The sequence below is a fragment of the Bombina bombina genome, chromosome 5 (genome assembly GCF_027579735.1).
Source record: "Bombina bombina isolate aBomBom1 chromosome 5, aBomBom1.pri, whole genome shotgun sequence".
Taxonomy (NCBI): domain Eukaryota; kingdom Metazoa; phylum Chordata; class Amphibia; order Anura; family Bombinatoridae; genus Bombina; species Bombina bombina.
This window is the reverse complement of record NC_069503.1, coordinates 1,151,311,254-1,151,332,332: the sequence shown is the minus strand read 5'-3', so window position 1 is coordinate 1,151,332,332 and position 21,079 is coordinate 1,151,311,254. Positions and strand designations below refer to the sequence as shown.

At 47.7% G+C, this 21,079-nt stretch overlaps 1 protein-coding gene across 1 annotated transcript in view; it reads right to left on the bottom strand.

The window, feature by feature from the left end:
• The window catches only part of SCRIB (scribble planar cell polarity protein), a 746,390-nt gene that overhangs the window by 630,835 nt on the left and 94,476 nt on the right, over positions 1–21,079 (bottom strand). The window contains exons 5-11 of the mRNA XM_053715486.1: positions 19,070–19,159; positions 18,893–18,949; positions 16,516–16,579; positions 15,008–15,082; positions 5,111–5,250; positions 1,634–1,757; positions 528–727 (exon numbers count right to left, since the gene is read on the bottom strand). Of these exons, the coding sequence (XP_053571461.1) occupies positions 528–727; positions 1,634–1,757; positions 5,111–5,250; positions 15,008–15,082; positions 16,516–16,579; positions 18,893–18,949; positions 19,070–19,159 (750 nt within the window). The remainder of the gene's footprint in view (positions 1–527; positions 728–1,633; positions 1,758–5,110; positions 5,251–15,007; positions 15,083–16,515; positions 16,580–18,892; positions 18,950–19,069; positions 19,160–21,079) is intronic.

Here is a 21,079-nt window from a genome sequence, read left to right as displayed (position 1 = left end):
GTGCTGGTTTTATGCATAACTCCACAAGAGTGAGCACAATGTTATCTATATGGTACATATGAACTAGCACTGTCTAGCTGTGAAAAACTGTCAAAATGCACTTAGATAAAGGTGGCATGTAGGGGCTTAAAAACAGGCAGAGAGTTAGAGTTTTAGACATCATAAAGTATATTAATAGAACAATGCTTGTTGTTTTAATTTAAAACAATAAAATAATGAAGCAGACTGTCTCTTTAAGTTGCACCTACAGCCAGAAGTGCTAACAATTTATAAGCTACATAAAGAGTCAGGTAGAAACGTGCCCAGGTGAAACGCGTTGGACCTCTACTTAAACGCTTTATGACAATTTTAGTATTTTTCCATAAAGTGTTTTGACTTTAGCACAGCTTGTAGGGCTTGTGCCAGTGAATCAGTTACCAATATCTAGGCTGCTCATGCTCACAGTCTTTTATATCTGTGCTGCCTGGTTATATATTCAGCACACCAGGTATATCTCTTGCATTGTTACAACATCTGTCTCCCGGTACCTGTTACCCGCCACGTCCAGCACATGAAGTTCAGTAGCATTGGCAAGTTCAGGGGGGAGGGAGCACAGCTGATTATCGCGCAAGGACAGCACATTAAGGTTGGAACAGCCTCCGATCTCGTTGGGCAGAGACAAGAGCCGATTCCGGTCAGCGTTCAGATTCGTCAGCTTGGTCAGATTTCCTATGGACTTAGGGAGACTCTAGGGACAGTAAGGGGAGATGAGAGGAACATCAGAGATACAAAACCAAGGAATAAAACAAGGAGAGAGAAGATTAGCAAGATGAGGACCAGATTACCGGAATGATGGGGAAATGGCAAACCACCTGGCTAATTTTACTACTAACAGGTTAAAATATTAAAGGCACATTGTACTCTAAAAGTTCTGCCCTTTAACGTGTTCCCAAAGGGCTGATTTAACCAGCTGGAGTGTTTTTAATTGTTTGCAAACTGTTCTTTTACCTTTATTTTATTCTTTTAAATAGCTGCTATTGCATATTAAAACCTCAACCTACACTAACATATAAATACTTACAGATATATTATCTGTAGAAAGGTTATGTAAACAAGAGACAATATAACTAATAAACCTCTTAATGGGGTAGGATGTTTGCATCTGAAATAGCGGGTTGTGCTCATTGAACCACCTAGCCATAATTTGCATTTCAATACCTATTAGGTCTTAAAATTAGAAATAATATAAGCCGTTCTGACCTTCCTTTATATGGCACGTCCTTGAGAACAATTAATTTAATAAACGAAAACAGCTACTTAAAACCCAAAATACGCATATGCATGACACATGTACACACACACCACGACGTGCGCACACACACCTAGAGACAGGTGCACATGCATGACACATGTACACACACACAGGGGGAGGTGCACAGCAGGACATGTGCACAATAACACCTACACATGTATACACACACCTTACTCACACACGCATGCACACACAGAGGGAGGTGCACAGCATGACACATACACACACACAGGGGGAGGTGCACAGCAGGACACGTACACACACACACACCACGACGTGCGCACACACACCTAGAGACAGGTGCACATGCATGACACACGTATACACACACACACACGTTACCGTCAGCAGGTTCTCAGTTAGTATAATCTCGCTCAGGTTCTCGCAGTCACCAACTGATTCTGTGAGCTGGGTGAGGCGGTTCTGATCTACCTTTAAAATAGACAACTGCTTAAGCTGACCTGAAAGGAAGAGAGAAGTTGTGAGCATAACAAGACCAGAGAGACGGGGGGGAGACAGGGGGGGTGAGAGAGAGGGGATGAGAGAGAGGGTGGGGGAGGGAAGAGGGTGAGAGAGAGGGTGGGGGGGGACAGGGTGAGAGAGAGGGTGGGGGGGGAAGAGGGTGAGAGAGAGGGTGGGGGGGGGAAGAGGGTGAGAGAGAGGGTGGGGGGGGGGGGGAGAGGGTGAGAGAGAGGGTGGGGGGGGGAAAGAGGGTGAGAGAGAGGGTGGGGGGGGGAAAGAGGGTGAGAGAGAGGGTGGGGGGGGGGAAGAGGGTGAGAGAGAGGGTGGGGGGGGGGGGGAAGAGGGTGAGAGAGAGGGTGGGGGGGGGGAAGAGGGTGAGAGAGAGGGTGGGGGGGGAAGAGGGTGAGAGAGAGGGTGGGGGGGGGGGAAGAGGGTGAGAGAGAGGGTGGGGGGGGGAAGAGGGTGAGAGAGAGGGTGGGGGGGGGGAAGAGGGTGAGAGATCGGGTGGGGGGGGGGAAGAGGGTGAGAGAGAGGGTGGGGGGGGGGAAGAGGGTGAGAGAGAGGGTGGGGGGGGGACAGGGTGAGAGAGAGGGTGGGGGGGGGGGGGAAGAGGGTGAGAGAGAGGGTGGGGGGGGAAGAGGGTGAGAGAGAGGGTGGGGGGGGGGAAGAGGGTGAGAGAGAGGGTGGGGGGGGGGAAGAGGGTGAGAGAGAGGGTGGGAGGGGAAGAGGGTGAGAGAGAGGGTGGGGGGGGGGGAAGGGGGTGAGAGAGAGGGTGGGGGGGGGGGGAAGAGGGTGAGAGAGAGGGTGGGGGGGGGAAGAGGGTGAGAGAGAGGGTGGGGGGGGGGAGAGGGTGAGAGAGAGGGTGGGGGGGGGAAGAGGGTGAGAGAGAGGGTGGGGGGGGGGACAGGGTGAGAGAGAGGGTGGTGGGGGGACAGGGTGAGAGGGAGGGTGGGGAGAGGGGGGTGGGAGAGGGCTGCAAGGTGCATGATTACGCGTGGGGGAGGGATGTGTACACTACAGGTGCAAGTGACGACTGCGCAGGACTGTATATATTGCAGGTGCAAGTGACTACTGCGCGCAGGGCTGTATATACTACAGGTGCAAGTAACGACTGCGCAGGACTGTATATACTACAGGTGCAAGTGACGACTGCGCGCTGGGCTGTATATACTACAGGTGCAAGTGACGACTGCGCAGGACTGTATATACTACAGGTGCAAGTGACTACTGCGCGCAGGACTGTATATACTACAGGTGCAAGTAACGACTGCGCAGGACTGTATATACTACAGGTGCAAGTAACGACTGCGCAGGACTGTATATACTACAGGTGCAAGTAACGACTGCGCAGGACTGTATATACTACAGGTGCAAGTAACGACTGCGCAGGACTGTATATACTACAGGTGCAAGTGACGACTGCGCGCTGGGCTGTATATACTACAGGTGCAAGTGACGACTGCGCAGGACTGTATATACTGCAGGTGCAAGTGACGACTGCGCACTGGACTGTATATACTACAGGTGCAAGTGACGACTGCGCGCTGGGCTGTATATATTGCAGGTGCAAGTGACGACTGCGCGCAGGACTGTATACACTACAGGTGCAAGTGACTACTGCGCGCAGGACTGTATACACTACAGGTGCAAGTGACTACTGCGCAGGACTGTATATACTACAGGTGCAAGTGACGACTGCGCGCAGGACTGTAAATACTACAGGTGCAAGTGACGACTGCGCGCTGGGCTGTATATACTACAGGTGCAAGTGATGACTGCGCAGGACTGTAAATACTACAGGTGTAAGTGACTGCGCGCTGGGCTGTATATACTACAGGTGCAAGTGACGACTGCGCGCTGGGCTGTAAATACTACAGGTGCAAGTGACGACTGCGCGCTGGGCTGTAAATACTACAGGTGCAAGTGACGACTGCGCGCTAGGCTGTATATACTACAGGTGCAAGTGACGACTGCGCGCTGGGCTGTAAATACTACAGGTGCAAGTGACGACTGCGCGCAGGACTGTATATACTACAGGTGCAAGTGACGACTGCGCGCAGGACTGTATATACTACAGGTGCAAGTAACGACTGCGCGCAGGACTGTATATACTACAGGTGCAAGTGACGACTGCGCGCAGGACTGTACACACTACAGGTGCAAGTGACGACTGCGCGCAGGACTGTACACACTACAGGTGCAAGTGACGACTGCGCGCTGGGCTGTATATACTACAGGTGCAAGTGACGACTGCGCGCAGGACTGTATATACTACAGGTGCAAGTGACGACTGCGCGCTGGGCTGTATATACTACAGGTGCAAGTGACGACTGCACGCTGGGCTGTAAATACTACAGGTGTAAGTGACGACTGCGCGCTGGGCTGTAAATACTACAGGTGCAAGTGACGACTGCGCGCAGGACTGTATATACTACAGGTGCAAGTGACGACTGCGCGCTGGGCTGTATATACTACAGGTGCAAGTGACGACTGCCCTGGGCTGTAAATACTACAGGTGCAAGTGACGACTGCGCGCTGGGCTGTAAATACTACAGGTGCAAGTGACGACTGCGCGCAGGACTGTAAATACTACAGGTGTAAGTGACGACTGCGCAGGACTGTATATACTACAGGTGCAAGTGACGACTGCGCGCAGGACTGTATATACTACAGGTGCAAGCGACGACTGCGCGCAGGACTGTATATACTACAGGTGCAAGTAACGACTGCGCGCAGGACTGTATATACTACAGGTGCAAGTGACGACTGCGCGCAGGACTGTATATACTACAGGTGCAAGTGACGACTGCGCGCTGGGCTGTATATACTACAGGTGCAAGTGACGACTGCGCGCAGGACTGTATATACTACAGGTGCAAGTGACGACTGCGCGCTGGGCTGTATATACTACAGGTGCAAGTGACGACTGCGCGCTGGGCTGTAAATACTACAGGTGCAAGCGACGACTGCGCGCAGGACTGTATATACTACAGGTGCAAGTGACGACTGCGCGCTGGGCTGTAAATACTATAGGTGCAAGTGACGACTGCGCGCTGGGCTGTATATACTACAGGTGTAAGTGACGACTGCGCGCTGGGCTGTAAATACTACAGGTGCAAGTGACGACTGCGCGCAGGACTGTATATACTACAGGTGCAAGTGACGACTGCGCGCTGGGCTGTAAATACTATAGGTGCAAGTGACGACTGCGCGCTGGGCTGTATATACTACAGGTGTAAGTGACGACTGCGCGCTGGGCTGTAAATACTACAGGTGCAAGTGACGACTGCGCGCAGGACTGTAAATACTACAGGTGCCTCGGAGTGTAGGACAGGAGACAATCACACTGACCGATTCCTGGGGGGGAGAGCGCTGAGCAGGTTCTGAGACAGCAGCAGATCCGTGAGGGACACAAGGCCACTGATCTCCGTGGGCAGCTGCTCCAGTTTGTTCTCAGACACATCAAGACAAACCAGACGACGGAGGTTTCCCAGCTCCTACAACAAACCAGCAAATATTACTCAGCTTCAGTAAGGAAACCCAATTCTGATTACATTAAAGTTAAAAAGTCATGAAAGTGCCGTTTTCTAGACAAACAAACAAAAAGTACAGCATATTCACGCCCACAGAACCTAGTATTGGCATTAACCCCTTAAGGACAGAGGTTTTCCCAGTAACCATGCTTAAATGACACAGCCATTTTGGCATTTTTGCTCACTATTAGTTTCACCTTAAAGGGACAGTGAAATCAAAATGACACTTTCATGATTCAGACAGAGCAGTCATTTTAAGCAACTTTCTAATTTACTCCTATTATCAATTTTTCTTTGATCTCTTGCTATCTTTATTTGAAAAAGCAGGAGCCGGCCCATTTTTGGTTCAGTACGCTGGACACTATTTGCTGATGGGTGGTTACATGCAGCCACCAATCAGCAAGCATTACCAAGGTGTTGAACCTAAAATGGGCCGGCTCCTAAACTTTCCTTTCTGCTTTTTCAAATAAAGATACCAAGAGATCGAAGAAAAATTGATAACAGGAGTAAATAAGAAGGTTGCTTAAAATCGCTGCTCTATCAGAATGACAGAAAATTTGGGTTTAGTGTCCCTTTAAAGGGACAGTGAAATCAAAATGTTCATAATTCAGATAGAGCAGCGATTTTAAATAACTTTCCAATTTACCTTTATCATAAAATGTGCTTTGTTCTCTTGTTTTCTTTGTTGAAAGCTAAACCTAGATAGGCTATATGCAAACTTCTAAGCCCTTGAAGGCCACCTCTTATCTCAGTGAATTCAGACAGTTTTGACAGCAGTTTTGTCTTATAGAGAACATTGTGCTCACTCCCTTTACGTGATTTATGAGTCAGCATTGATTGGCTAAAATGCAAGTTTGTCAAAATAACTGAGATAAGGGGGCTGTCTGCAGAGAATTAGATACAAGGTAAACACAGAGGTTTAAAGTGTATTAATATAACTGTGTGTTGGTTATGCGTAATAAAGGGATTATTCATATCTTTAAACAGAAATAATTCTGGAAAAGACTTTCCATTTAATTGTTTGCTCTCTAGTTAAGTGCAGAAATAATTATTATAGGTTGGGTATTTTTGTTTTTTTAAACAGAGAAACAATAAATAGGAATTTAATACTGAAAAATGGGTGGAAAATAGGGAAAAAAGCATTTATTGTTTGTTGTTGCAGATTTCCTTATAACCTTTAATACAAAACTAGTGACGATAAAGAAAAAGATCACCAAATAGATTTATTATGTTGTATACTCCATATGTAATTTATAGCAAATATAGGTCTGAACCAAGCAGAAAACAGAACTTATGTTTACCTGATAAATTTCTTTCTCCTACATTGGTGTGTCCGGTCCACTGCTTCATCCTTACTTGTGGGATATTCTCATTCCCTACAGGAAATGGCAAAGAGAGCACAACAGCAAAAGCTGTCCATATAGCCCCCCCTCTGGCTCCGCCCCCCAGTCATTCGACCGACGGTTAGGAGAAAAAGGAGAAACTATAAGGTGCAGTGGTGACTGTAGTGTACAGAAAATAAAAATTTTAAACCCGACTAAAAGCCAGGGCGGGCCGTGGACCGGACACACCGAAGGAGAAAGAAATTTATCAGGTAAGCATAAATTCTGTTTTCTCCTACATTGGTGTGTCCGGTCCACGGCTTCATCCTTACTTGTGGGAACCAATACCAAAGCTTTAGGACATGGATGAAGGGAGGGAACAAGTCAGGTAACCTAAACGGAAGGCACCACAGCTTGCAAAACCTTTCTCCCAAAAACAGCCTCCGAAGAAGCATAAGTATCGAATTTGTAAAATTTGGCAAAAGTATGCAGAGAAGACCAAGTCGCTGCCTTACAGATCTGTTCAACAGAAGCCTCGTTCTTGAAGGCCCATGTGGAAGCCACAGCTCTAGTAGAGTGAGCTGTAATTCGTTCAGGAGGCTGCCGTCCGGCAGTCTCATAAGCCAATCGGATGATGCTTTTCAGCCAAAAGGAAAGAGAGGTAGCAGTAGCTTTCTGACCTCTCCTCTTACCAGAATAGACGACAAACAAGGATGATGTCTGTCTGAAATCCTTTGTGGCTTCTAAATAGAATTTTAAAGCACAGACCACATCTAGGTTGTGTAACAAACGTTCCTTCTTCGAAACTGGACTCGGACACAGAGAAGGAACAACTATTTCCTGGTTAATATTCCTGTTGGAAACCACTTTTGGAAGAAAACCAGGCTTGGTATGTAAAACTACCTTATCTGTATGGAATACCAGATAGGGTGAAGTACACTGCAAAGCAGACAATTCAGAAACTCTTCTAGCAGAAGAAATAGCAACCAAAAACAGAACTTTCCAAGATAGTAACTTAATATCTATGGAATGTAAGGGTTCAAACGGAACCCCTTGAACTGAAAGAACCAAGTTTAGACTCCATGGAGGAGTCATAGGTCTGTAGACAGGCTTGATTCTGACTAACGCCTGTACAAACGCCTGTACATCTGGCACGGCTGCCAGACGTTTGTGCAACAAAACAGACAGAGCAGATATCTGTCCTTTTAGAGAACTAGCTGACAAACCTTTATCCAAACCCTCTTGGAGAAAGGAAAGTATCCTAGGAATTTTTATTTTACTCCAAGAGAATCCCTTGGATTCGCACCAACAGATATATTTTTGCCATATCTTATGGTAAATTTTCCTAGTCACAGGTTTTCTGGCCTGAACCAGAGTATCTATAACCAAATCTGAAAACCCACGCTTAGATAGAATCAAGCGTTCAATTTCCAAGCAGTCAGTTGCAGAGAGACTAGATTTGGATGTTCGAATGGACCTTGTACTAGAAGATCCTGCCTCAAAGGTAGATTCCATGGTGGAGCCGATTACATATTCACCAGGTCTGCATACCAAGTCCTGCGTGGCCATGCAGGAGCTATTAGAATCACCGAGGCCTTCTCCTGTTTGATCCTGGCTACAAGCCTGGGAAGAAGAGGGAACGGTGGAAACACATAAGCTAGATTGAACGACCAGGGCGCCACCAATGCATTCCACTAGTGTCGCCTTGGGATCCCTGGATCTGGACCCGTAGCGAGGAACCTTGGAGTTCTGACGAGACGCCATCAGATCCATATCTGGAGTGCCCCATAGTTGAGTTAACTGGGCAAAGACCTCCGGGTGAAGTTCCCACTCCCCCGGATGGAAAGTCTGCCGACTCAAATAATCCGCCTCCCAGTTGTCTACTCCTGGGATGTGAATTGCAGATAGATGGCAGGAGTGATCCTCCGCCCATTTGATGATCTTGGATACCTCTCTCATCTCCAAGGAACTCTTTGTTCCCCCCTGATGATTGATGTACGCTACAGTCGTCATGTTGTCCGACTGAAATCTTATGAATCTGGCCTTCCGCTAGTTGGGGCCAAGCCAGGAGCGCATTGAATATCGCTCTCAGTTCCAAAATGTTTATCGGGAGAAGAGACTCTTCCCGAGACCATAGACCCTGAGCTTTCAGGGAGTCCCAGACCGCGCCCCAGCCTAAGAGACTGGCGTCGGTCGTGACAATGACCCACTCTGGTCTGCGGAAACTCATTCCCTGAGACAGGTGATCCTGAGTCAACCACCAGAGGAGTGAGTCTCTGGTTACCTGGTCTACTTGAATCTGGGGAGACAAGTCTGCATAATCCCCATTCCACTGTTTGAGCATGCACAGTTGCAATGGTCTTAAATTAATTCGAGCAAAAGGAACCACGTCCATTGCTGCAACCATTAGTCCTATTACCTCCATGCACTGAGCTATGGAAGGCTGAAGAATAGAGTGAAGAACTCGACAAGCGTTTAGAAGCTTTAGCTTTCTGACCTCTGTCAGAAAAATCTTCATTTCCACAGAATCTATTATTGTTCCCAGAAAAGGAACCCTTGTGGACGGGGACAGGGAACTCTTTTCTATGTTCACCTTCCACCCGTGAGACCTGAGAAAGGCTAAAACAATGTCTGTATGAGCCCTTGCTTTGGAAAGGGACGACGCTTGGATTAGAATGTCGTCTAGATAAGGTGCTACAGCAATGCCCCTCGGCCTTAGGACCGCTAGAAGGGACCCTAGCACCTTTGTGAAAATTCTGGGAGCAGTGGCTAAACCGAATGGAAGAGCCACAAACTGGTAATGTTTGTCCAGAAAGGCGAACCTCAGGAACTGATGATGATCTTTGTGGATAGGAATATGCAGGTACGCATCCTTTAAGTCCACGGTAGTCATATATTGACCCTCCTGGATTGTTGGTAAAATCGTCCGAATGGTTTCCATTTTGAATGATGGAACTCTGAGGAATTTGTTTAGAATTTTTAAATCCAGAATTGGCCTGAAAGTTCCCTCTTTTTTGGGAACTACAAACAGGTTTGAGTAAATACCCAGACCTTGTTCCGCTGTTGGAACTGGGTGTATCACTCCCATCTGTAATAGGTCTCCTACGCAATGTAAGAATGCCTGTCTCTTTATCTGGTCTGAAGATAAGCGAGACATGTGGAACCTTCCCCTTGGAGGAAGTTCCTTGAACTCTAGAAGATACCCCTGAGAGACTATTTCTAGCGCCCAGGGATCCGGAACATCTCTTGCCCAAGCCTGAGCAAAGAGAGAAAGTCTGCCCACTACTAGATCCGGTCCCGGATCGGGGGCTACCCCTTCATGCTGTCTTGGTAGCAGCAGCAGGCTTCTTGGCCTGTTTACCCTTGTTCCAGCCTTGCAATGGTTTCCATGCTGGTTTAGGCTGGGAAGCGTTACCCTCTTGTCTAGAGGCTGCAGAGTTAGAAGCCAGTCCATTCCTGAAATTGCGAAAGGAACGAAAATTAGATTTGTTCTTAGCCTTGAAAGGCCTATCCTGTGGGAGGGCATGGCCCTTTCCCCCAGTGATGTCTGAAATAATCTCCTTCAATTCTGGCCCGAAAAGGGTCTTACCTTTGAAAGGAATATTAAGCAATTTTGTTTTGGACGACACATCCGCCGACCAAGATTTTAGCCAAAGCGTCCTGCGCGCCACTATTGCAAAACCTGAATTTTTCGCCGCTAATTTCGCCAATTGAAAAGCGGCATCCAAAATAAAGGAATTAGCCAACTTTAGTGCGTGAATTCTGTCCATGACTTCATCATATGGAGTCTCCTTTTGGAGCGAATTTACTAGTTCCTCGAACCAAAAAGACGCCGCCGTGGTGACAGGAATAATGCACGAAATTGGTTGAAGAAGGAAACCTTGCTGAACAAAAATCTTTTTAAGCAATCCTTCCAATTTTTTATCCATAGGATCTTTGAAAGCGCTACTGTCCTCTATAGGAGTAGTTGTGCGCTTGGCTAACGTTGAAACTGCCCCCTCTACCTTAGGGACCGTTTGCCATGCGTCCCTTCTGGGGTCGACAATGGGGAACATTTTCTTAAATATAGGAGGTGGAACAAAAGGTACACCTGGCTTCTCCCACTCCTTAGTCACTATGTCCGCCACCCTCTTGGGTATCGGAAAAGCATCAGCGTGCACTGGGACCTCTAAGAATTTGTCCATTTTGCACAACTTCTCTGGAATCACCAAAGAATCACAATCATCAAGAGTTGCTAGCACCTTCTTAAGCAGGGGGGCGCGGAGATGTTCTAGCTTAAAATTTAAATGCCACGATATCAGGTTCTGCCTGCTGAGAAATTTTTCCTGAATCAGAAATTTCTCCCTCAGACAGACCCTCCCTCACTGCCAACTCAGATTGATGTGAGGGTATAACAGATAAATTATCGTCAGCGCCTACTTGCTCATCCTCTGTATTTAAAACTGAGCAATCACGCTTTCTGGGAAATGCTGGCAGTTTGGATAAAAGAGTTGCTATAGAATTATCCATTACTGCTGTTAATTGCTGCATAGTAACAAGCATTGGTGCGCTAGATGTACTGGGTATCGCCTGCGCGGGCAAAGCTGGTATTGACACAGAAGGAGAGGATGATGAACTATCCCCACTAACTTTATTTGAAGAATCATCTTGGGCAACCTTATTAAATGTGACAGTACTGTCTTTACTTTGTTTGGACGCCATGGCACAATTTGCACATACATTTAAAGGGGGAACCACCTTGGCTTCCATACACACAGAACATATGCTATCTGAAGGTACAGACATGTTAGACAGATTTAGGCAGGCTATTAATGCAATAAAAACAAATTTAAACAAAACCGTTACTGTCTCTTTAAATAATAAAAAGAGCACACTTTATTTCTGAATGTTCGAAAAACTATCAAAGAAATATCCGATCTTTCTGAAATTTACACCCAGTGTCTTAATGCTTTGAAAGTATTGCACACCAAATTTCAACCGGAGCTAATAGTTTAATTTACCGGTTTAAACACACTACAGTCCCTGCCACAGACTTTGCTGCAGCTTTTACCTTCCTTAGGGGTTATTCACCACAGAAATAAGCCTTCCTGAGTCCTTTTCTCAGCCACAGGACCCTCTCACGTGAAGCTGCATGCACTGCATATGGAAAGTAACTGCGCAACTGAGGCGCGAAAATGAGGCCTCCTCCCTCTGCATACCAGAGTGAAGGGGCCTTTCTGACTAGATTAGGCGTCTAAACAACTGCCAGGCACAAATAAATGTTCCCAAAAGTGTTTCAAAGTTCACAAAACACTCCAATTGTCATATAATATGATAAAAACAAAGCATAGAGCCCAATTTATAAGCCTTAATTCTGTTACTGAGTCTAAGAAAATGGCTTACCGGTCCCATAAGGGAAAACTGACAGTCTTCTAGCATTACTGGGTCTTGTTAGAAAAAGACTGGTCAAACCTGAAGCAGATAAGTCTGCAAACTGTTCCCCCCAACTGAAGTTCTCTGGTTTCAACAGTCCTGTGTGGGAACAGCAATGGATTTTAGTTACTGTTGCTAAAATCATACTCCTCTTTTAACAGAAATCTTCATCACTTTCTGTTGTAGAGTAAATAGTACAAACCGGCACTATTTTAAAATAACAAACTCTTGAAAGAAGAAATAAAACTACAACTAACACCACATACTCTTTACCATCCCCGTGGAGATGCTACTTGTTCAGAGCGGCAAAGAGAATGACTGGGGGGCGGAGCCAGAGGGGGGGCTATATGGACAGCTTTTGCTGTGTGCTCTCTTTGCCATTTCCTGTAGGGGAAGAGAATATCCCACAAGTAAGGATGAAGCCGTGGACCGGACACACCAATGTAGGAGAAATAGCGCTGACACACAGAGTACAGGACTTAAAGGGAATTAAACTTGCATGATTCAGATAGATAATGTCATTTTAAGACACTTAAATTTACTTCTATGCTCTAATGTTCTTTGTTCTCTTGGTATCCCTTGTTGAAACAATGTGCACATATCCTACACTAGTGGGTGCTAACTGCTGATTGGTGTTGCACACATTTGTCTCTTGTGATTGGCTAACTAGATGTGTGCAGCTAACTCCAAGTAGTGCAATGCTACTCCTTCAGCAAAGGATAACAAGAGAATGAAGAAAGTTGGATAATAGAAGTAAATTGTAAAGTTGTCTGAAATTGTTCTATCCAAATCATGAAAGAAAATAATTGTGGGTGTTTCCTGTCCCTTTAAGGGCTAAAGACCAGCAATGTACCTTGAATAGTGCTGTCATTAAGGGGTTAAAATCACAGCAACGTTTCGGTTTTACTTCACGTTAATAAAAAAGGATTTTATTGAGAGGTGTTGTGGATATGTGATACGAGTGGTATGAGCAGCCCCCAGGGCTACACTGGCACCTGTAATACCTTTAAAGGGCTGCCGTTTACCTACAACGTAAATATAAAAAAGTCTAAAGAATCTAAATGTAGTAAATCAGTCTTACGTTCCACACCCAGTGCCAGCACCACGGAATAGATGGATTTAAAAACCTTTTACACAAAGCTAGTGGGAGTTCACATCAAGTTTACAAAATGTATCATTGGTCTGTGATTATTAAGTCCTATAACAGAGGGTAACTATCCTGCACAAGCGGGAACAGGGGGGCAACTATCCTGCACAAGCGGGAACAGGGGGCAACTATCCTGCACAGGAGGGAACAGAGGGTAACTATCCTGCACAAGCGGGAACAGGAGGCAACTATCCTGCACAAGCGGGAACAGGGGGCAACTATCCTGCACAGGAGGAAACAGAGGGTAACTATCCTGCACAGGAGGGAACAGAGGGTAACTATCCTGCACAGGAGGGAACAGAGGGTAACTATCCTGCACAGGAGGAAACAGAGGGTAACTATCCTGCACAGGAGGAAACAGAGGGTAACTATCCTGCACAGGAGGAAACAGAGGGTAACTATCCTGCACAGGAGGGAACAGAGGGTAACTATCCTGCACAGGAGGGAACAGGGGGTAACTATCCTGCACAGGAGGGAACAGAGGGTAACTATCCTACACAGGAGGGAACAGAGGGTAACTATCCTACACAGGAGGGAACAGAGGGTAACTATCCTGCACAGGAGGAAACAGAGGGTAACTATCCTGCACAGGAGGGAACAGGGGGTAACTATCCTGCACAGGAGGAAACAGAGGGTAACTATCCTGCACAGGAGGAAACAGAGGGTAACTATCCTGCACAGGAGGAAACAGAGGGTAACTATCCTGCACAGGAGGAAACAGAGGGTAACTATCCTGCACAGGAGGAAACAGAGGGTAACTATCCTGCACAGGAGGAAACAGAGGGTAACTATCCTGCACAGGAGGAAACAGAGGGTAACTATCCTGAACAGGAGGGAACAGAGGGTAACTATCCTGCACAGGAGGGAACAGGGGGTAACTATCCTGCACAGGAGGGAACAGGGGGTAACTATCCTGCACAGGAGGGAACAGAGGGTAACTATCCTGCACAGGAGGGAACAGGGGGTAACTATCCTGCACAGGAGGGAACAGGGGGTAACTATCCTGCACAGGAGGGAACAGGGGGTAACTATCCTGCACAGGAGGGAACAGAGGGTAACTATCCTGCACAAGCGGGAACAGGGGGCAACTATCCTGCACAAGCGGGAACAGAGGGTAACTATCCTGCACAGGAGGGAACAGGGGGTAACTATCCTGCACAGGAGGGAACAGGGGGTAACTATCCTGCACAGGAGGGAACAGGGGGTAACTATCTTTCACAAGCGGGAACAGGGGGCAACTATCCTGCACAAGCGGGAACAGAGGGTAACTATCCTGCACAGGAGGGAACAGAGGGTAACTATCCTGCACAGGAGGGAACAGAGGGTAACTATCCTGCACAAGTGGGAACAGAGGGTAACTATCCTGCACAAGAGGGAACAGAGGGTAACTATCCTGCACAAGAGGGAACAGAGGGTAACTATCCTGCACAAGCGGGAACAGAGGGTAACTATCCTGCACAGGAGGGAACAGAGGGTAACTATCCTGCACAAGAGGGAACAGAGGGTAACTATCCTGCACAAGCGGGAACAGAGGGTAACTATCCTGCACAAGAGGGAACAGAGGGTAACTATCCTGCACAAGAGGGAACAGAGGGTAACTATCCTGCACAAGCGGGAACAGAGGGTAACTATCCTGCACAAGAGGGAACAGAGGGTAACTATCCTGCACAAGCGGGAACAGAGGGTAACTATCCTGCACAAGCGGGAACAGAGGGTAACTATCCTGCACAAGCGGTAACAGAGGGTAACTATCCTGCTCACACTAAGCTCATGTCAAATGTAAAATGCTATTCTGATTACACAGCGCCCTCTGTATGACTGAAGTGTCCTCGTGTCTCACCGGAGGCAGCGCAGACAGTTGGTTCCGGTCCAGCCACAGCTCCCGTAGGTTGGGTAAAGCTCCCAATGTGTCCGGCTGAGGAGAAAGCAGAACATTGTGTAAATGTAGCGCTAATGCCGGCTGGGAGTACGACAATTACAGATATCAGCATCAAATGCGCAGTGCACAGATATTTACCATTGAAGAGATGGGATCTTTAACTTTTACATTCAGTGTAAGAGTCCATGGCCTGGTGTCTCTTAGTGAGAGGCAGCCTATTGTAAAACTCTTTATCCCTTAATGTGTTTGCAATGGCTAGTTATACTAGCGGCAGAGTATACAATCTATGAGAAATTGCTTTGTTTGGTTTATTTACGTATATGAAATAGCTGATTATAATCTTTGAAACTACAATCCATTAAAATGGGTTCAGTCTGCAGGGAAACTAAATAACTATTTTTATTACTGTCTGTACACATATACATGCCTATTATATTATCTATATCTGTATACCAAATCCCATACTTAGAGAAAAATGAAAAATTTACATTTTATTTCTTATCTCTTCTACCTCCAACTGGGATTGTACTTGCTATGTTTACACAGCTCTTCTATAGGCAATGCTTAAGTATAAGACGAAAAAATCCTATAGTAGGAAAGAAGAGGCGCCTCTTCTTTCCTGCTATAGGATTTTTTCGTCTGATATCGTTTCCACTGAGAGAGCAGCCGTGGACATCTGATTGCTATCAAGGAAAAGGACTGTGATTGTTGCAGCGCACCTCTGTAGAGTGGTTTATCATTCTATTTGTTCCTAATGCTTAAGTATATAAGCTTTCTGTATAGGTAGGTATACAACAGGCAAAATACTCCATATACAACCCTCTGACAAGACCCTGCACTCTGAGACCCCTCTCACTGAAGAATCATATGCACATCTTCATTCTACACCTTGCTCCGTTGGAGGCAAAGACAAGACTGATTAACCAGTGAGGTGGGAGAGGTTTTATAGAGTTCTTGGGGTTTGGGAATCTTTGTCTCCTCCTAGTGGTAGGGAAGAGTAATTCCCAGGAGTAATGGATCGTTGACTCTCACCATCTGTATGAAAGAAAGAACATATCTAAGACTTCCGATTCTTTTCTCATCAGACCGATCTGCTATTTATGTCTCAGACCCATCTATGGGAGACATTATGTTACTGCTACACAGGAAACAGCCTCTCTCTTCTACTGAGCATTTAGTGCACATCTAATAAACATAACCTCACTGTCTGCATCATCCGGATATAAGGAAATGGGTCAGCCATGTGTCCTTTTTCAGGCTTGAGCTAAATAAAGTTCTTGCGCCATAGAAACAGGTCAGTTTTGTAAATACAAAGTTTCTCATTTTAACAAAGAGGAAATTTCCTGTTATTATAATTTTAGCTTTTAATGGGGTGAATACAGGAAAGACACTATCTTCTGACATGATTCTAGCTTGCATTATAGCCGGCATCATGTCCCCAAGATAAGTTACTTCTGTGTGATCCTTACCAGAAGCTGTAGGTCATTGCTTCCCAGATCAAGTTGCTCCAACTTAACAAGAAATGACAGAGACCTGCAAGAGAGGAAGTAAAACAATCACACAGGCCCGGCGGTGTCTTACAGGGTGGACAGAACTGATGGTTCTTGTAAAGATTTACATAAGGAGGGGATGCTATTGATGGCTACGAACAATTGTTAAGGCATATTGTTACAAGAAGCACACTGGGGAGGGCATGTCGCTGTAACGTGGTTATACTGGTGAGGGGATGTTACTGCCAGGAGCACACTAAGGAGGGCATGTCTGTGTAACGTGGTTATACTGGTGAGGGGATGTTACTGCCAGGAACACACTAAGGAGGACATGTCGCTGTAAGGTGGTTATACTGGTGAGGGGATGTTACTGCCAGGAAAACACTAAGGAGGGCATGTCGCTGTAACGTGGTTATACTGGTGAGGGGATGTTACTGCCAGGAGCACACTAAGGAGGACATGTCGCTGTAAGGTGGGTATACTGGTGAGGGGATGTTACTGCCAGGAGCACACTAAGGAGGGCATGTCTGTGTAACGTGGTTATACTGGTGAGGGGATGTTACTGCCAGGAACACACTAAGGAGGACATGTCGCTGTAAGGTGGGTATACTGGTGAGGGGATGTTACTGCCAGGAAAACACTAAGGAGGGCATGTCGCTGTAAGGTGGGTATACTGGTGAGGGGATGTTACTGCCAGGAAAACACTAAGGAGGGCATGTCGCTGTAAGGTGGGTATACTGGTGAGGGGATGTTACTGCCAGGAACACACTAAGGAGGGCATGTCGCTGTAAGGTGGGTATACTGGTGAGGGGATGTTACTGCCAGGAAAACACTAAGGAGGGCATGTCGCTGTAAGGTGGGTATACTGGTGAGGGGATGTTACTGCCAGGAACACACTAAGGAGGGCATGTCGCTGTAAGGTGGTTATACTGGTGAGGGGATGTTACTGCCAGGAACACACTAAGGAGGGCATGTCGCTGTAAGGTGGATATACTGGTGAGGGGATATTACTGCCAGGAGCACACTAAGGAGGGCATGTCGCTGTAACGTGGGTATACTGGTTAGGGGATGTTACTGCCAGGAGCACACTAAGATGGGCATGTCTGTGTAAGGTGGGTATACTGGTGCAGGGATGTTACTGCCAGGAACACACTAAGGAGGGCATGTCGCTGTAAGGTGGGTATACTGGTGAGGGGATGTTACTGCCAGGAGCACACTAAGGAGGGCATGTCTGTGTAAGGTGGGTATACTGGTGAGGGGATGTTACTGCCAGGAGCACACTAAGGAGGGCATGTCTGTGTAAGGTGGGTATACTGGTGAGGGGATGTTACTGCCAGGAACACACTAAGGAGGGCATGTCGCTGTAAGGTGGGTATACTGGTGAGGGGATATTACTGCCAGGAGCACACTAAGGAGGGCATGTCGCTGTAACATGGGTATACTGGTTAGGGGATGTTACTGCCAGGAGCACACTAAGATGGGCATGTCTGTGTAAGGTGGGTATACTGGTGCAGGGATGTTACTGCCAGGAACACACTAAGGAGGGCATGTCTGTGTAAGGTGGGTATACTGGTGAGGGGATGTTACTGCCAGGAGCACACTAAGGAGGGCATGTCTGTGTAAGGTGGGTATACTGGTGAGGGGATGTTACTGCCAGGAGCACACTAAGGAGGGCATGTCTGTGTAAGGTGGGTATACTGGTGAGGGGATGTTACTGCCAGGAGCACACTAAGGAGGGCATGTCTGTGTAAGGTGGGTATACTGGTGAGGGGATGTTACTGCCAGGAGCACACTAAGAAGGGCATGTCGCTGTAAGGTGGGTATACTGGTGAGGGGAAGTTACTGCCAGGAACACACTAAGGAGGGCATGTCTGTGTAAGGTGGGTATACTGGTGCAGGGATGTTACTGCCAGGAGCACACTAAGGAGGGCATGTCTGTGTAAGGTGGGTATACTGGTGAGGGGATGTTACTGCCAGGAACACACTGGGGAGGGCATGTCTGTGTAAGGTGGGTATACTGGTGAGGGGAAGTTACTGCCAGGAGCACACTGGGGAGGGCATGTCTGTGTAAGGTGGGTATACTGGTGAGGGGAAGTTACTGCCAGGAGCACACTAAGGAGGGCATGTCGCTGTAAGGTGGGTATACTGGTGAGGGGATGTTACTGCCAGGAACACACTGGGGAGGGCATGTCTGTGTAAGGTGGGTATACTGGTGCAGGGATGTTACTGCCAGGAACACATTGAGGAGAGAATTAGTGCATATTCTTGTACAGTGGGCAGTGCCAGTAACACACTGAACTGGTTTGAGCAGGAAGCACGCTGGGCCAAATGGAGCCGGGTGGCAGAAGATACTTACGAAGGAACAGATTTCAGGAGGTTCTCTCGTAACTCCAGCGTTACCAGATTTGCCAGACTGATGGGGGGAAAGAAAAAAGGAGATTTTTTTTTTACAGAATAAAGACTGAGCACAATCTACCAGGCACAAAGCAGCATTACTGTGCCATGTATAGGCTGCTAGGGCACGGACACTTACTTCCCAATGTCACTGGGCAGGGTCTGCAGGGAGACATCATTAAGTGCCAGATGTGCCAGGCTGCGCAGCTGGGTAAATCCATCAGGAAGTCTGAAATAGAAGCAAACAGAGCAGCACAAATTAGTGGTACACGTCACGTGGTGTATAAGCATATATGGCTGTGTTTGTGTAGCTCTGCACCGTGTCACATGTGACAACCGCGACATTCTACCCAGTGATGATGGTCTGAGCTTTATTGCACACACAGCAATGTACCATTTTATGCTACTGTAAAACGCTCCATAAATCCGTACAACACATAATAACCACAAATCTTATTGAGAAACTGTGCCACTAATTGTGCTCACTGGGCTTCCTTATTAGCACTACAGCCATGTCGCGCTCCTGCGCCTCTGCATCTATTGCCGGCCATGTCGCGCTCCTGCGCCTCTGCATCTATTGCCGGCCATGTCGCGCTCCTGCGCCTCTGCATCTATTGCCGGCCATGTCGCGCTCCTGCGCCTCTGCATCTATTGCCGGCCATGTCGCGCTCCTGTGCCTCTGCATCTATTGCCGGCCATGTCGCGCTCCTGCGCCTCTGCATCTATTGCCGGCCATGTCGCGCTCCTGCGCCTCTGCATCTATTGCCGGCCATGTCGCGCTCCTGCGCGTCTGCATCTATTGCCGGCCATGCCGCGCTCCTGTGCGTCTGCATCTATTGCCGGCCATGCCGCGCTCCTGTGCGTCTGCATCTATTGCCGGCCATGCCGCGCTCCTGTGCGTCTGCATCTATTGCCGGCCATGCCGCGCTCCTGTGCGTCTGCATCTATTGCCGGCCATGCCGCGCTCCTGTGCGTCTGCATCTATTGCCGGCCATGCCGCGCTCCTGTGCGTCTGCATCTATTGCCGGCCATGCCGCGCTCCTGTGCGTCTGCATCTATTGCCGGCCATGCCGCGCTCCTGTGCGTCTGCATCTATTGCCGGCCATGCCGCGCTCCTGTGCGTCTGCATCTATTGCCGGCCATGCCGCGCTCTTGTGCGTCTGCATCTATTGCCGGCCATGCCGCGCTCTTGTGCGTCTGCATCTATTGCCGGCCATGCCGCGCTCTTGTGCGTCTGCATCTATTGCCGGCCATGCCGCGCTCTTGTGCGTCTGCATCTATTGCCGGCCATGCCGCGCTCTTGTGCGTCTGCATCTATTGCCGGCCATGCCGCGCTCTTGTGCGTCTGCATCTATTGCCGGCCATGCCGCGCTCTTGTGCGTCTGCATCTATTGCCGGCCATGCCGCGCTCTTGTGCGTCTGCATCTATTGCCGGCCATGCCGCGCTCTTGTGCGTCTGCATCTATTGCCGGCCATGCCGCGCTCTTGTGCGTCTGCATCTATTGCCGGCCATGCCGCGCTCTTGTGCGTCTGCATCTATTGCCGGCCATGCGAACGCACAGCACCAAAGCACTTTGTTACCCTCAATAAAGTCATAATGCTGAAATCACTGACAGTAAATACTTTTATAGCTGTTCAGTAGACAGTGCTCTTCTGCCACCATTGCCTGAGCGCTAAGAATTATAATGCACAGTTCTAGCAAATGCAATTAGGCACACTGAACGTACAGACGAACCCTGCTTGTGGCAATTACAGAACAATTAGATAACGTGGCACACTGAACATACAGACGAACCCTGCTTGTGGCAATTACATAACCATTAGATAACGTGGCACACTGAACGTACAGACGAACCCTGCTTGTGGCAATTACATAACAATTAGATAACGTGGCACACTGAACGTACAGACGAACCCTGCTTGTGGCGGTTACATAACAATTAGATAACGTGGCACACTGAACGTACAGACGAACCCTGCTTGTGGCAATTACATAACAATTAGATAACGTGGCACACTGAACATACAGACGAACCCTGCTTGTGGCGGTTACATAACAATTAGATAACGTGGCACACTGAACGTACAGACGAACCCTGCTTGTGGCAATTACATAACAATTAGATAACGTGGCACACTGAACGTACAG